Below are 14,744 nucleotides of genomic sequence, written 5' to 3'. Positions count from 1 at the left end.
GAGATCAGAGATGGAAATGTGTTGCTGGAAAAGCGCAGCAGGTCAGGCAGCATCTAGGGAACAGGAGAATCGACGTTTCGGGCATTAGCCCTTCTTCACTGTATAAAATGAGGTTTAATCAGTTTACAAAGACACCATTCTTCTAATACTACATGTTGAGTGTACATACACTATGTAGACTGCAGCAGTTCAAGAAGTTGGTTCATCTTCTCAAAGGTAATGACAGTTGGTGAACCCATATGGATAAAGTAGAAATATGTCCAAAGACATACCTACTTTATTCTCCCTGGCACATTTAATTTCCATGATATTGCCCTAGAACGCAGAGGCCCAGTTTCCTAGTTGAGATCAGCAGGTTTACTGCTTAGTTTTTCCATATCTAACCCAGTGAGTTGGCAAGATTTTTAAATAAATATTTAAATATTTATTATTATGTTTCTGAAGTTGAAGCCTTCAGTGCAGTCAGCTCCGCTTAATCAAGCTACTCCATGAAATGGAATAGTGTCCCTTTCATTTTGATGGAAAAGTGCTGGTGGGATACTCAGTGTAACCAGAAACTTTCCTTCCTCCTCATCGTTGATTTCAAATCTCCTGATACCTACGCATCGAGCACAGATGGTGTGGTTGAAATAGATCGGGGGGGCAGCGGGATTGCAAAGGGGTTGTTATGGCAGAGAAACGAGTGGTCAAGGAGGTAGCCCTGTTAAAGACAAATGTACTCCAGCAACAAAGGTTTGAAGTACTGCTTCAATCCACCATAATCTCTCTTAACTGTGAAGCAGCTTCTTACATCATACCACATATTGCATCAGTTTATAATTAGTTCTTCCACACAGTCTTAAGATCTTGCCCATCAAAAGAGGTAAGCTTCTTTCTTGGTAAACAACTGTGTATATTTGCATGCTTTGTTTTCATTATCATGGATCAAAGACTGATCTATCCCAAGATTATAACTCTTACATGTCAGATCTGTCTCTCTTCAGGAAGTTCAGAAATTGAAAGGCTTGATTGTTTCAGTTGAGGTTTCCAAGATTAGGTGAACAGAGCACTGCATAGCTTTTAATTAAAGCCCACACTAACTATAATGATTTGACAAAGCTCACCACCCAATCTTTTTGTCTGTCATTGTGTGGGCAGATGCACTTTATTATTTCAAAAGATCACAACTTTTTTCCACCCATTGCCCTTTTCATTCTTACTAATGTACACCAGTTAGTGAATTGTTTATTTTGTTAATTGTTTGAGTTCCACTTTAGTCACTGTACCAGCTGTTTATCAACTCAAGATTTGAACCAGAATTCTGTGGCTGGCTTCAATGGGCTGAATGTTCACAGCCCCATGATGGTTGGCTTGAAAGAAGGCTGTGAGCAACGTCAGAAAATTGGGGCAGTCCCTGTTGGAATGATACTTAGTCACATTCCTCTTACCAAGAGTTTTCCTCAGATGGTATGTGAAGGGAATAGGATTCACTGCCCATCCCACCAAGTTTGGCAACTATTTGTGATGGTTCAGGATTAGATCCTCCCCCACTACAGGAATTGACAACCAGTTCAATGGAGTGTGTGTGAGAGTGTGTGTGTGTGTGTGTGAGAGAGAGAGAGAGAGATCACTCCCATGGCCAAAACATGTCTAAGGCACCTTAAGGCTTCAGTCCTCATAGCTTTCAATTCAGACCACACTTCAAAGAATACTGAGGTATTCCCATTCTCCCTGAACTCTCTCAGTCCACCTCCCTCAGTGGGGTTGTCAGGGCTCTTGATCTGTGAGTCCTCTGATTGGATCCAATCAGAGGTTCATCCTGCCAACACTCCCCCAAACTCCCCCTACTTTTGAATGTGGAAGTGCACATTTAGGAGGCCCCCTCCAAAACAATTGTCGTCCTGGTTTTAAGGATCCCTTCGAGAGCAGACAGACCCCAGTCTCCATCCATGACACCCTGCCAATGGGCTGGGATCCCCCCAGGAAAATGCAGCCCAGTGCGTCAGCTGTGACTCACTTGGTAGCACTCTCACTTGATCTTACAAATCACCTCCAGGACTTGAGCACCACAATCTAGGCTGATATTCCAGAAGATGAAATCATATTCCTGATGAAGGACTTTTGCCCGAGACGTTGATTTTCCTGCTCCCCGGATGCTGCCTGACCTGCTGTGCTTTTCCAGCACCACACTCTCGACTCTAATCTCCAGCATCTGCAGTCTTCACTTTCGCCCATTCCAGAAGATGTACTGAGTGCGTGTGCTCTATCAATTAGGGCCAGAACTCAGAGAGTGCCCCACTGTCAGAATATCGGTTCTGAGGAAGTGCCACACTGTCAGAGGGTCAGTATTGAAGGGCTGCTATGATATTAGAGAATCAATGCCGAGGGTATGCTGCACTGTCAGAGGTTCAGTGCCGAGGGCGTGCTGTACTGTTGGAGGCTCAGTGCCGAGGGCGTGCTGTACTTTTGGAGGCTCAGTGCCGAGGGCGTGCTATACTGTCGGAGGCTCAGTGCCGAGGGCGTGCTGCACTGTTGGAGGCTCAGTGCCGAGGGCGTGCTATACTGTCGGAGGCTCAGCGCCGAGGGTGTGCTGCACGTCAGAGGTTCAGTGCTGGGTGCATGCTGCACTGTTAGAGGCTGTGTCGAGGGTGTGCTATACTGTCGGAGGCTCAGTGCCGAGGGTGTGCTGCACTGTCGGAGGCTCAGTGCCGAGGGTGTGCTGCACTGTTGGAGGCTCAGTGCCGAGGGTGTGCTGCACTGTCGGAGGGTCAATGCTTAGAGTGTACTGCACTGTTGAATGGTCAGGACTAACTGTGTGCTGCACTGTCTGTGTTGTCAGGACTAAAGGCATGTTACACTGTTGTGGGGGTCAGTACTGAGGTGTGCTGCAATACTGGAGAATAACTACTGAAGGAATGCTGTATCATTGGAATTACAATAGTAAGGGAGGGCTATACTGTTGGAGGATCAGTACTGAGGAGGTGCTACCCAGTTGTAGAGAGAATGGGTAGTTTAATGTTACTGGTCTGCACCCCTTTTCTTGGAACCTGTATTACTTTACTTGCTTATCTCTCCTCTTAGTTTGAACAGTCCACCTCCAAACTTCAGCTGTTCTTTTCCACAGTTGCTAAAGATCTGTTTTCACATTTATTCTTTATTTGAATTCCTAGTTGTGCATTACATTATCCTTCAGGTATTTACAGCATCTAATTTTAACTCTCATTGTAAAAGCATTTTACCTTTTGTTGAAAAATAAGTGAATGTCCTTAAAAGCAGGATTGAAAGTTTTGAAGACATATTTTCTTCATGATGCGAAATTGCTCATGGTTTGAGCTCCACCAGCTGGGTAGTGATAGAAATCCACAAACATCTTTGCACAATCAATTTGGAGCAAGGCTACAGTCAGCTTTGACCACAGCCCCGTAAAGCCAGACACTTGCTTTCACTTCTGTAAATAGCTAATTTCAACAGCTCACCTACTCTCACCAGTTGTTAAAAGGTTAACACAGCCCTACATGTAGTGGCAGCACAGCGACGATGAGAGGTTTTGATAGATAGAGAAAATAAACTATTTCCTTTGGGTCAATGATATAAAGTCATTGGAAAATATCTAGTAGAGTGATGAAGGTCTGCATTCATTTCCAAACTGTCTAACTATTAACACACTGGATCGGGTCAGAAAAGGGGCATGGTGACGGCCTTAAATTTAAGTTGGATTTCTGGGTCTCAGTGGATAGGAAGTCCCACTTGCAATTACTGTCAGTAAATCTGACTGACTGGCAGCTTTCACTGTCCCAGCAGCACCAGAACTCAATAGGAGGCTGTGATGTTGTTGGACCGAGGTTGATCCCAGGAACTTCTAGGTGGAAAGGAGTCAGGCACCCAGAGGAGGAAATATAGGTACATGGGAGAGTCGGTTTTAAAGGCTGGACAGGGTGGAACAAAGGAGTTTAGCAATGTACACAGGACACAGGATGCCTCTCCTGAATGATATATACTTTCCTCTCCCATTTATTTCACACTTCCAACTATGTTGTAAAAGTGGCTTTGCACCTTCACCCATCTGCATTGTTCAGATATGTATGGCAGGAAGGTGGATTGAGAGCTTTAAATAGCTAAGAACTAGTCCTCAATAGGCCTAAGGGCAGCTGAGTTGGTGGAGGACTTGAGATGGTCATCCAACATATGGAGAAATTGATATTCCCTCAGAGAGTTGCTGAAATTCTTAAACAAAAGTGCTGGTGGGAGCTGACTCCATAAACAATATTATAAAGGGAGTTGGACACGTTCTTGAGGATGAAGGACATACAGGCTTATGGACAAAAAGTGGGAATGCAGGATAAAGCGTTATTGATTTCGGAAGGAGTTATTACTGGCACAACCGTACTGAATGCCATTTTTTCTGTGCTGTACATTTCTAGGGTTCTGTGATAAAAGACCTATTATGCTAAGTTATTATTTAGTAGCTGTATTATGGAATTATAAAATCATGTTCTTTTTCTGTTTCCAATTCAATTCCCTCCAAGCTACTTAGTGGTCTCTTACCAGCACCTCCTCTGCTTCCAGTGACCAGATAGCCATTCTTCTTTTCTCAGCCTAACATATCTCTTGTGTGTGCTCAGTTCCTGAGATGGTTCAAGTCCAACTCCAGAAACCAAGTACTTATATAGGCTGATGCCATAGTGAGGAAACCCTGCATTGTCATAATATTCAGCACTTATTTTTATTTGTTCATGGGATCAAGATATAACTGGATAGGTCTGTTTTTATGTGTCATCTCTTTGTCCTGAGAAGGTTGTGGTAAACTGACTTCTTGAACTCCTTCATATGATGCTGTACACCCTGACTTTGGGGGTGAAATTCCAGGATTCTGACCCAGAATGGGAGGACTGACAATGTAGTCCCATGTCAGATTAGTGTATGATTTGGAGGGGAATTCTTCGTGCATCAGCTGCCTTTTATTCTAGGTGGCAAAAGTTGTAGGTTTCAATGTGCTGTTGAAGGAGCTTTGGTCAGGTATTGTATTGTGTCTTGTGGACAATACACATTGCTGCCACTATGTATCTTTTATGAAGGAAATGAATGTTAAAGACAGTGGATGAAAATCCTCAACTCTACACAGGGTGGAGCTCAAATCTGGTACCCCCTTCTCATGTGTGGCTTCACTAATTTCTGTTCCAGTGCAGGTGAATATTGAAAATGAACACTTTATTCTTGAATAGTATTGAAATTGCAGACCGACACCTTTTTATTTCTTTTGTTCTTTTTTTCTCTATTCTTGTGAAAGACACAAGGTGCACGAATCTTTATTCAAATTTCCACCACCAGGAAGAATGGAAATACCCGAATAGCCTGTGACAAGCAGTGCCCTTCACATCAAAGAGCAATGCTGTGTGATCAAACAGTGAAGGGGAGGGCAGGGATTAAATCAAAATAGAGTTGGAGGGGGAAATACTGACACCTTTTTATTGTGATTCTATGTTAATGATCTCGTAGACGTTGTTCAAATTGGATTTGTTTGGTCTCCCAAGGTTCATTAATTCAACTGCACAGAAAACTTTGTTCAATTTATAATCAATGTTTTAAGTCATAAAATGTCTTTCTTCTGGTTTTCAGAAAGAGATGACATCGCGGATATGCCACTAAATGGTTATAGAGATTCCAGTTAACTACAGAACCCAGCAAGCATCAACCTGCAAGCAATACATCAGCTGTCTCCTCTGCTTGCATCAGCATCACTGGGACTAATACTTCAAAGACAGATAAAGCCCAACAGCAACCTCAGGCAATTTTTGTGTATTTGTGTTGGTAAAATGTCTGAATACTGAAAACATTGTCTCGAACTGGTATTATGAAAAGCACTCTGTAATTTTAAACTGCTTGTTCCCTTTTAATTTTTCAACAGTCCAGCTTTTGACTTAAACTGGATCACTGCCTGCAAGTGGTATATACAATCCAGTGCATCAGTATGTATTGTTTAACAGACTTCAGTCTGACAGCTGATAATAGTTTTATTTAGGGCATAGTTAATAGCCCATACCTATCATCATAACATGATCAGTGAGAGAGACTGAGTCCTGCAGTAAACTCAAAAACTCTCTTTTTCTATGTCTGCCTTTAAATCTATCTACCTTCATGATCAGATGAAAGTTTCCTTTTTGAATTGGGTGCACAAAGTAGCAGATTTGAAGAGATTGGAGTTGACAGAACTATTTACTAGCTCGAAACTCTGAGGCAAACCCAGTATACTCGCTTAGTTTCATGTCACCCCTCAATGCTAAAGGACAGTGAAATTAGCATTCTGAAATTAGCATTCTTTTTCTCACTATTATTCTCCTTTATTCTGATGTGCTCACTGGCATGTAGTTCTTATTCTCCTTCCTATACTGACCTGTTTGCCAGGGGTTGTTTGCTGTTGCCTGAAATCTCTCTTCTGCCCACCATCCAGCTCAGGCTTCCCATCATGTCCAGGTGGGAGTCTCTAGCAGACCAGGCCCAACAGCTAAAATCCCACAGACCTCAGGGTACACTGCAGCAAATGGTTTCCCATTCAGCCACATAACTCTTGCCGTTAAAAATCTGATACTTAAGATTCAGCAGCTAAGAGCAGTCTGAAATGATGGGTGACAATAATTCTGTCATACGCATTCTTGACATAGGTATGCAGTTTCCACAGGCTACAATAATTAGAGGCAGGGATTCTGGTTCCTTACTTAGCGTGAGGTTAATTGAAGCTTCTATTCCTGCTCCAGTGCACATTAACCAACCTAACACAGCAAAGGGAATCAAACCTAGAGGTCTATTGAAAAAGTAGTTCAACATCAGTTCACCTTTTCCCTTTTCATTTCAAGCACACTCCCAGTCCACTCAAGTCCTCTTGGCTTTAATTGAATTTTCCATATTTCCCTACTTCCAATCCTTTTATTTTTCTGGATCTATTTACTGTTTTACAATTTATGCAATAGGAGACATTGTTTCTAAATGTCTAGCCTATTGAATCCTTTTAATGTTTTGTACACCTCACTCACATCATCACTTAATCTGAGAAGGGCTGAGTTTATTATGAACACCGCCACGAGGTGACACAGTGCCCATTGCTGCCAGGAACCTATTCTGCGTTTTCTGTTTTGAGTTATTTTCCAGAGTATGTGACCTACATGCTGTCCAATCCAGATGTTCTGTCCACCTAGCCAGAAACTCACTGACTATGGATCTGACAAACAAGCAACTGTCCACCACCAGGACTTACACTGCGTGTGCTCTAAATACCGTTTGGTACAGAGCCTGTCCACTGCCCTTCACACAATGGCAGATAGTTGCTCAGCAGGGGATGGGTTGCTCCACTTCACCCCAGCTTCCTTGACACTCCGAACCCCACCCCACCACAATCTCCCTAGTTGTCTTGCCTCCAGTTCGCCTGGCGTCTTGTCCTCCAGTCTTCCCATTGCCTTGCCATCAGTCCCTTCCTCAACAGTTGCTCCAGAAAGGACGCACAGTGGGTGGCATCAGTGTATGTGCAGGTGCTGATATTACTGTGCACAGACCGCGGTGACATCAGCGATGAATGTACGGACACTCTCGCAATCTGTTATGACCAGCTGACATCATGGACCATGTGCGAGTGGTGTGTGAGGGGCAATTTGATGGCCATATTGGAGCATTCATTCCGATCTCAGAATGCCAGCCAGGTTAATAAAATCTATCTGAATATTTTCACTTTCTTCCTCACAAGCTGTTGGTCTGCTTTATTTCTGGTTCTGATAGGTAGTCAGTGAACTGAAAGGTTAATCCTACCTTCCTCTCTTCACAGATGCTGCTTGGCTGACTGAGGGTTTTCAGTATTATCAGTTTTCATTTTAGATTTCCAATGTTTTCTTTTATAATTTAAATGTGTTGGTTCAAACCAAGTTCCTTTCCCATTATTCCACAGCGTTAAGTCAAACAGCTTCATATGCCACTATTTCTCATTGTCTCACAGTCTTAGATGTCAGTGATTTTCCTTACCAGCTACATTCAAGTAGCATTCAGTATTAAATGGAGCTTTATAATCACAAAGAAGACATTCCTGTTATCACTTGGATAGCATAGACTCAGAATGAATAAGAGATGTAAAAATTTGAGCTTTGAGCTGTCAGTATTTTGTAAAATCTCAATAGAATTTAGATTTGCTTCATAGTGCTTCTTACCTTTAAATTCATAGAATCATAGAATCTGCAGTACAGAAGGAGCCCATTCAACCCATCATGTGTGCACCAGCTCCTGAAAGAGCTACCCAGCTAGTCCCATTCACCAGCCTTATCTCCAAAGCCCTCTAACTTCATCACTTTCAAATATATATGTAGTTCTCTTTTGAAATCTCCTATGGATCTGCCTCTGCCTCTCTTCCAGACAGCAAATTCAAGATCCTAACAACTCTCTACATAAAGAAGGATATTCTGTTTCCATTAGTTGATCTGTTAATTATGAGAGGTCACAATTTCAAGACTGTCAACAAGACAGATAGGAATGAGAGGAGGAGAAAGTTACTACTTTTAGTTATTGACATAAAAAATAGTGGAAACAGAATATCCTTCTTTACCCTGTCAGAATTGTTAATAACTTTGAACATCTCAGTAAAGTCACCACTCAAGCTTCTCTGCTCCAAGGAGAATGACCTAATTTCTCTAATCTTGCCTTATATGTAAAATCCCTCATTCCTGATATCATTCTTGTAAATCTCCTTTGCATTCCCTTCAGGGCTTTAATGTCCTTTCTGAAATAAGGTGCTCAGAACTGAACACAATACTCCAAATGTGGTCTGACTAATGATTTGTAGAGGTAGAGCATCACTTCTTTGCTTTTATACTCTATGCCTCTATTGATAAACCCAAGGATCCTATAAGCCTTCTTAACAACTGTTTCCATTCGCCTGGCTACCCTAAAAGGATTATGCATGTGAACTCTGAGATCCCTCTGCTCCTGAACTCACCTTAAAGTTGCATGATTGAGTCTGTATTGTTCTTTCTACTAAAAGGCATTAGTTCCCATTTTTCTGCACTGAAATTCATCTGCAAGGTGAGTGTCCATTTGGCCAACTTGCCATTGTCACTCTGAAGTCAATCAGCATCGTCCTGTTGGCACCCATCTCCAAGTCATTTATATAAATCAGAAAATGTCCTGACACTGATCTCTGGGAAACAACACTTTGAACTTTTCTCTAACCTATGAACTGCCCAGCTATGCCTTCCCTGTGTTTCCTATCTTTTAGTCAACTTTTAAACTATGATGCCAAGGACTCAAAATCCTGAACATTTCTAATTTGCTAACCAACCTGCCATGTTTTCTCAAAGTTCTGAAAGTGCATTAAGTGGCTATTTCTAGGTACATTCTAAGAAACAGCTTTATGCTGAGGAAATTAGTTTTTCAGCATGCTGAAACAATTGGAATGGCAGACTGAAAGGTGGCTGTAAGAATGCAACCAGATGATGGAAATCATTAGACAAATCATCGCTGCCAATTACATATTCTGTACCAGCCAAAGCTGAACAAAAACTCGGTAAGCCAGCAAGTCCATTGTAAAAAAAAGATATTGCAACATGGTAAGCTGCAATTATGTTTGGTCATCAGACTTCTTACACACTGATTTCCAAGTGGTCTAGTTGGAAGTAGTTTCTAAGGCTAGCTCTGTGGGAATGATGGTCAAGCCATACCGAAAGCATTCTTGGAAGCCACCAGCAGACATTTGCTAAGATGGTGACTTTCCTTCACTACACTCATTTGAATCAATAATAATCCACTCACTAATCAGAAAAAAAAATGATTTTGACTTATTTGTTTATGTTCTGTTCTTTACAGTGATAAGGAGCAACAGATGCTTTAAGATCAACTTGAGATTTATCCAGTACAATGCTTATTTATTGAACTTAAGATTTTAGCTGATCCATACATTGTGTCAAGACTTTTACCATTCTATGATTGATTCTGAGAAGGCTTAACCAAGTAGATGACAATAGAAATGTTTAAAGAGTGTGGTGAGGCTGAAAGTTTTTGAATGATACAAGGAGAATGCTTGTTGCTCCTTGCAATTAATAAAGTATTTAATTGGTAATCTGTTTTGGGACTCTATGTGGTTATGAAAAGCATGATGTAAATACAAGTTCTCTTCAATCAAAAACCTTGGATGCTGAAAATCTGAAATAAAAGCAAAAATATCTGGAAATAGTGGGTGAGACAGAGATCATGAAGCTATCTCTTTCTTCACAGATGTTACCTGACCTGCTGAGTCTTCGTAGGATTTTTATTTTCTGTTTTTGTTCCACAAACAGTAAGTCTTCACTTAAAGTTATGGATATGTTCCTGAAAACACTGATATTAAGTGAAACATGAACCATCACATGTTCTGTAGAATCATCCTTATCAGAAAAGAGCAGATATTAAAACATTACACCCTGTAAGTTGGAATATTTTATATTGTCATATTCCTAATTTGGTAAATCAAACTTTTGAGACTTAAATAGGTTTACAGATATAGAATAAAAGTGCAACTTTCCACTTACAGTGCCTCATCCACACTGGCCATGCTGCATCTGAAACCTCCTGCTCCCTGATTCTGCAAGTCACTGCAATCTGTCCCTGCTCCTCAACCTTCAAGATGTGGCCTGTCCCCTATTTCCAACCTCCAATTTGCAGTGTGTTTCCCATCCTTGATCAACTAACGCACTATTCCCCTTTCCTAGACATGTGCTGCTTTTCAAGATCCAGATTCAATTGTTAAATGGAGCTCCAGTGTCATGGATGTGCACATTCTGATGGTTCCAAAATGCTGAGACTTTTACAATCCATGCGTTTTTAAATGCTTTCACTCTACATTTTCCTCTCTTGAACTCTCGCTGAGAGAAAAGGTTTGGGAGAAGAGCACCGAGACAAGACGAGCTGTGAAGATCATAAAAAAAAAATAGGGTGAGAGGAGGGGGGAAATGATACATGGATGAGTTTTGGAAAAGTAAGTATCTGCAACTCAAAGTTGGGGAATGGCAAGGTGCCTCAACTGGGAAGTCAAAAAGGAAGAAGAGGCCATAGCTAGAATGTTTGCAGTGGGGAAGAGGTTGCATATGGTAGGTTTGGAATGAAGATGAGGCCACAACAGAGAAGTTGGGAATAGAGAAAGGCTGCAACTTGAAGATTGAGGAAGAGGAGGAAAGTTCTCACGCTGGAAGTCAGGTAGAGGGGGCACCAATTGGGTCATGCTGGAAACTGCATTAAAACAAATCTTGCAATGCTCTACAAAATTACACGTGCTATTAACTTACCGATGTAAAAGTGAAACAATGTTAAAGAAGAAAACTTTAAATTAAGACTTACTGTATTTTAAATGTATATCTCTCACAATTCTGTTAGCAAGTTATGGAGATAATCTACAGTTTTGTCTTTTCATTATAATGGAAAATTTCATCCCCTTCATGTTCTCTAAAATATTACTGGAAGTTTGTAAGAACATACAGCAAAGACATGATGTATGTTAGCAAACTGTGTTTTGCAACTAAACTGTTTGAAATTTTCTTTGGAAATTAAATGTTGATACTATGACCCAGTAATAAACTAGAATTTAACCACTAATTTTGTTTTCTGTGATAAAATGGAATATTTTGTGAAATCAACATTTGATAACAAAATATTTTTTGTTTGTTTGCTTGCTGATGATACCTTTCCAGGTTTAAGCCTTCTGATTCTAGAGTTACGTTTTAATGAGCCTAAAGTTAATCTTGAAGGATGAAATAGTATTACACTTAATAAAACCCCAAAATCTCCACATTTATTATATTGCAATCCTAATATAGCACATCCATTCCCTCTTTAGCACAGATGAAATTTAACCTTCTCTCTGTATTAACTGGAAACTTTAGGCCCCATGCTATATTTTAAGAGAATTCCAGAGAGGAGGGTTGCAGCCAATGATGCACATGTCCCCCTTGTAACAATACCATCTGCTTTGCAAGTATTGTATGAATTATTCAAAAAGAATATTGGTGAGTTAACTAAAGTTTGATCAATAATCTCATAAATGCTCTGAGGCTTCAAACAACTTGTGATTCTGACTCTGGCAAAACTGAAATCCAAAAATCAGGAGATCTACTCATTGATTACGTTTTCATTTTGATTAATTGTGATTAAAATCGAGATGTTTCTGCATTTAGAACAAAGCGATTGGATTTTTTTTACATTCAGTTCTATTGAATCACACAAAGTTGATTTGTATTTAGTTGAGGTGTTGATTAAGAGGGGTTTATTTAATTTACTTTCCCATGTCCTACTTAAATAAAATTTTATTTTAAACTAAACCTCTGTGACAATGTGCTTTATTTTGGATGTCAACTTTACTGCTAAGAACTACTGCGTTTTGGCATGAAAAGTGTGGCATGTTGTGTGCTAAACCCCTGTTTTACTGTTAAAGAGTATATTTTGTTTCTGGTGTAGTAATGTTAGAAGGTAAAACTTAATATGGACATACATTAAGGATGGATTTTCAGAGTGGGATCAGGTATCCAATATCTGGATCATCCTGGGTCCTCAGTGTGTGTCAGTGACACTGTTCAAAGTTGGGCAAGGTGCAAGCTTGGTGTCCAACTAGAGTTGCCAAACACTTCAGAAATGGTAGCGGCCTGTCCAGAAAAGGCAAGTGGCAGCCATGATGGCAGATCTGGCTGCTCTGTTGACTAGAGCAAGCCTTTTCAGAACACCAAGAGGCGACACATGGTGAAGTGTGGCCTTGGACACCAGGTTGAGGTATAACTCTTAGTATGGTACTAGTTGCTCTGCAAATTTCATTTGAATACAAAAGACAGACAAACTTCCTTTGGCCTATGAAGAAATCAACAGCTTTGCTTTAACTTTTTTTGCTGCCATGAAGCTTGTCATTTGACATTCTGTCTGCACTATGTGTGATTGCTGTTCTTGTCTCTGATAGTTTGTGGGCAATAATGGTTTCTCATAGACTCCCTACAGTGTGGGAGGGGGCCATTTGACCCATTGAGTGCACACCGAACCTCTGAACAGTATTTCATCCAGACCCATCCCCTAACCTATCCCTGTAACCCTGCATTACCCATGGTTAATCCATCTGACCTATATATCCCTGGACATTATGGGCAATTTAGCATGGCCAATCCACCTAAACCACACATCTTTGGAAACCAGAGCACCCAGAGGAAACACATGCAGACAGACATGGGGAGAATGTGCAAATTCCATAAAAACAGTCACCTGAGGGTAGAATTAAACCTGGATCCCTGGCACTGTGAAGCAGCAGTGCTAACCACTGAGCCACCGTGCTTACTTGAGTGACCACCATCAGACTCTTGACAGATCGTTTTTTCCAATTCTTCTAAATTTAGTATTGTCCAAATCACTGTTCTCTGTAAGTACATCTGTCATGAATACTGACTATTCCATCCTTCCTTCAATCTCTAGCACATGACTGTTGAGGTCACTGTTATATCCTGCCTGCACCCTTTCCAATACTTCCACGTCCTTCCTATAATAGTGACCAGAACTGTACGCAATAAACCAGGCTGCACAAGAGTTTTGTATAGCTGCAGTATGTTCTCGTGGCTCCGAAACTCAATCCTTCTACCAATAAAAGTTAACACACAGCCTTCTTAACAACCCTGTCAACCTGGGTGGCAACTTCCAGGGATCTATGCACATGGACACCGAGATCTCACTGTTCTTCCACACTACCAAGAATCTTACCATTAACCCAGTACTCTCTATTCCTGTTACTGTTCCAAAGTGAATTACCTCACACTTTTCCACATTAACCCCATTTGCAACCTCTCAGCCCTGTTCTGCAGCTTATCTATGTCCATCTGTAACCTGCAACATCCTTCTGCACCACCCACAACTCCACTAAAATTAGTGTGATCCGCAAATTTACTAACTTATCCTTCTACATTTATAAAAATGACAAATAGCAGTGGACCCAAAACAGATCCTTGCCGTACACCACTAGTAACTGAACTCCAGGATGAACACTTCCCATCAACCACAACCTTCTGTCTTCTTTCAGCTAGCCAATTTCTGATCCAAACTACTAAATCACGCTCAATCCCATGCCTCTGTATTTTCTCCAATAACCTACTGTGGGAAACTTTATCAAACGCTTTACTGAAATCCATATACACCACATCAACCGCTTTACCCTCATCCATTTATGGGATAAGAGGGAACTTGGTCCAACTATTATTATTATAGTTGCCCTACTGAAAATGAGAGACATTCTGATGGCTGGACACAAGTGTGAACTGTGCTTTCAGAAAGACACCTTCCAATCCATGCTTCCTCCACCAACCCACAATTTCCTTACATAAATAGCTATATGAAAAACCCTCACTATTTGAGCTATATTGAGACTGCTTTATCAACAGAAAGACACCAAGTAGGAATACTGTACCAGCCAAACTGCTCAAGTGCAGAACTGCCATCCATTGTCACACCTTTACAATCTTCTCATCTACTCTATTGCAAACATTTCCTATGTGAAGTGTGGAGTGAAAAGGGCCTGTGTTTTAGCCCATATTCTGAAATTTTCTTCTCCAACATTTCTACCTTGTCTGCAAATATGGAAGGAGTCATACAAACTTAGTAACTGATATGAGCTTGACTTACATACATTCTGTTTACTCCTTCTCCTCCATAAGTTGTAGATGGAGAGAGATTCCATTGGGATACTCATTGTTCCTTACAAAGCAGGAAAACTGTTCCCTGGAAAACATGCAGTATGCAAAGCT

General features: G+C 40.9%; 1 protein-coding gene across 15 annotated transcripts in view; it reads left to right on the top strand.

Moving 5' to 3' along the window:
* The window catches only part of LOC122563516 (MOB kinase activator 3B), a 167,266-nt gene extending 154,970 nt beyond the window's left edge, over positions 1–12,296 (top strand). For all 15 annotated transcript variants that reach the window (XM_043717427.1, XM_043717417.1, XM_043717354.1 and 12 more), the window contains one exon: positions 5,596–12,296. In XM_043717427.1, coding sequence (XP_043573362.1) covers positions 5,596–5,625 — 30 coding nt within the window. In that variant the 3' untranslated portion in view covers positions 5,626–12,296. The remainder of the gene's footprint in view (positions 1–5,595) is intronic.
* Positions 12,297–14,744: the final 2,448 nt, after the last annotated feature.

This window comes from Chiloscyllium plagiosum, chromosome 2 (genome assembly GCF_004010195.1).
Source record: "Chiloscyllium plagiosum isolate BGI_BamShark_2017 chromosome 2, ASM401019v2, whole genome shotgun sequence".
In the NCBI taxonomy this organism is placed as follows: domain Eukaryota; kingdom Metazoa; phylum Chordata; class Chondrichthyes; order Orectolobiformes; family Hemiscylliidae; genus Chiloscyllium; species Chiloscyllium plagiosum.
This window is presented reverse-complemented; position numbering and strand designations above follow the sequence as displayed.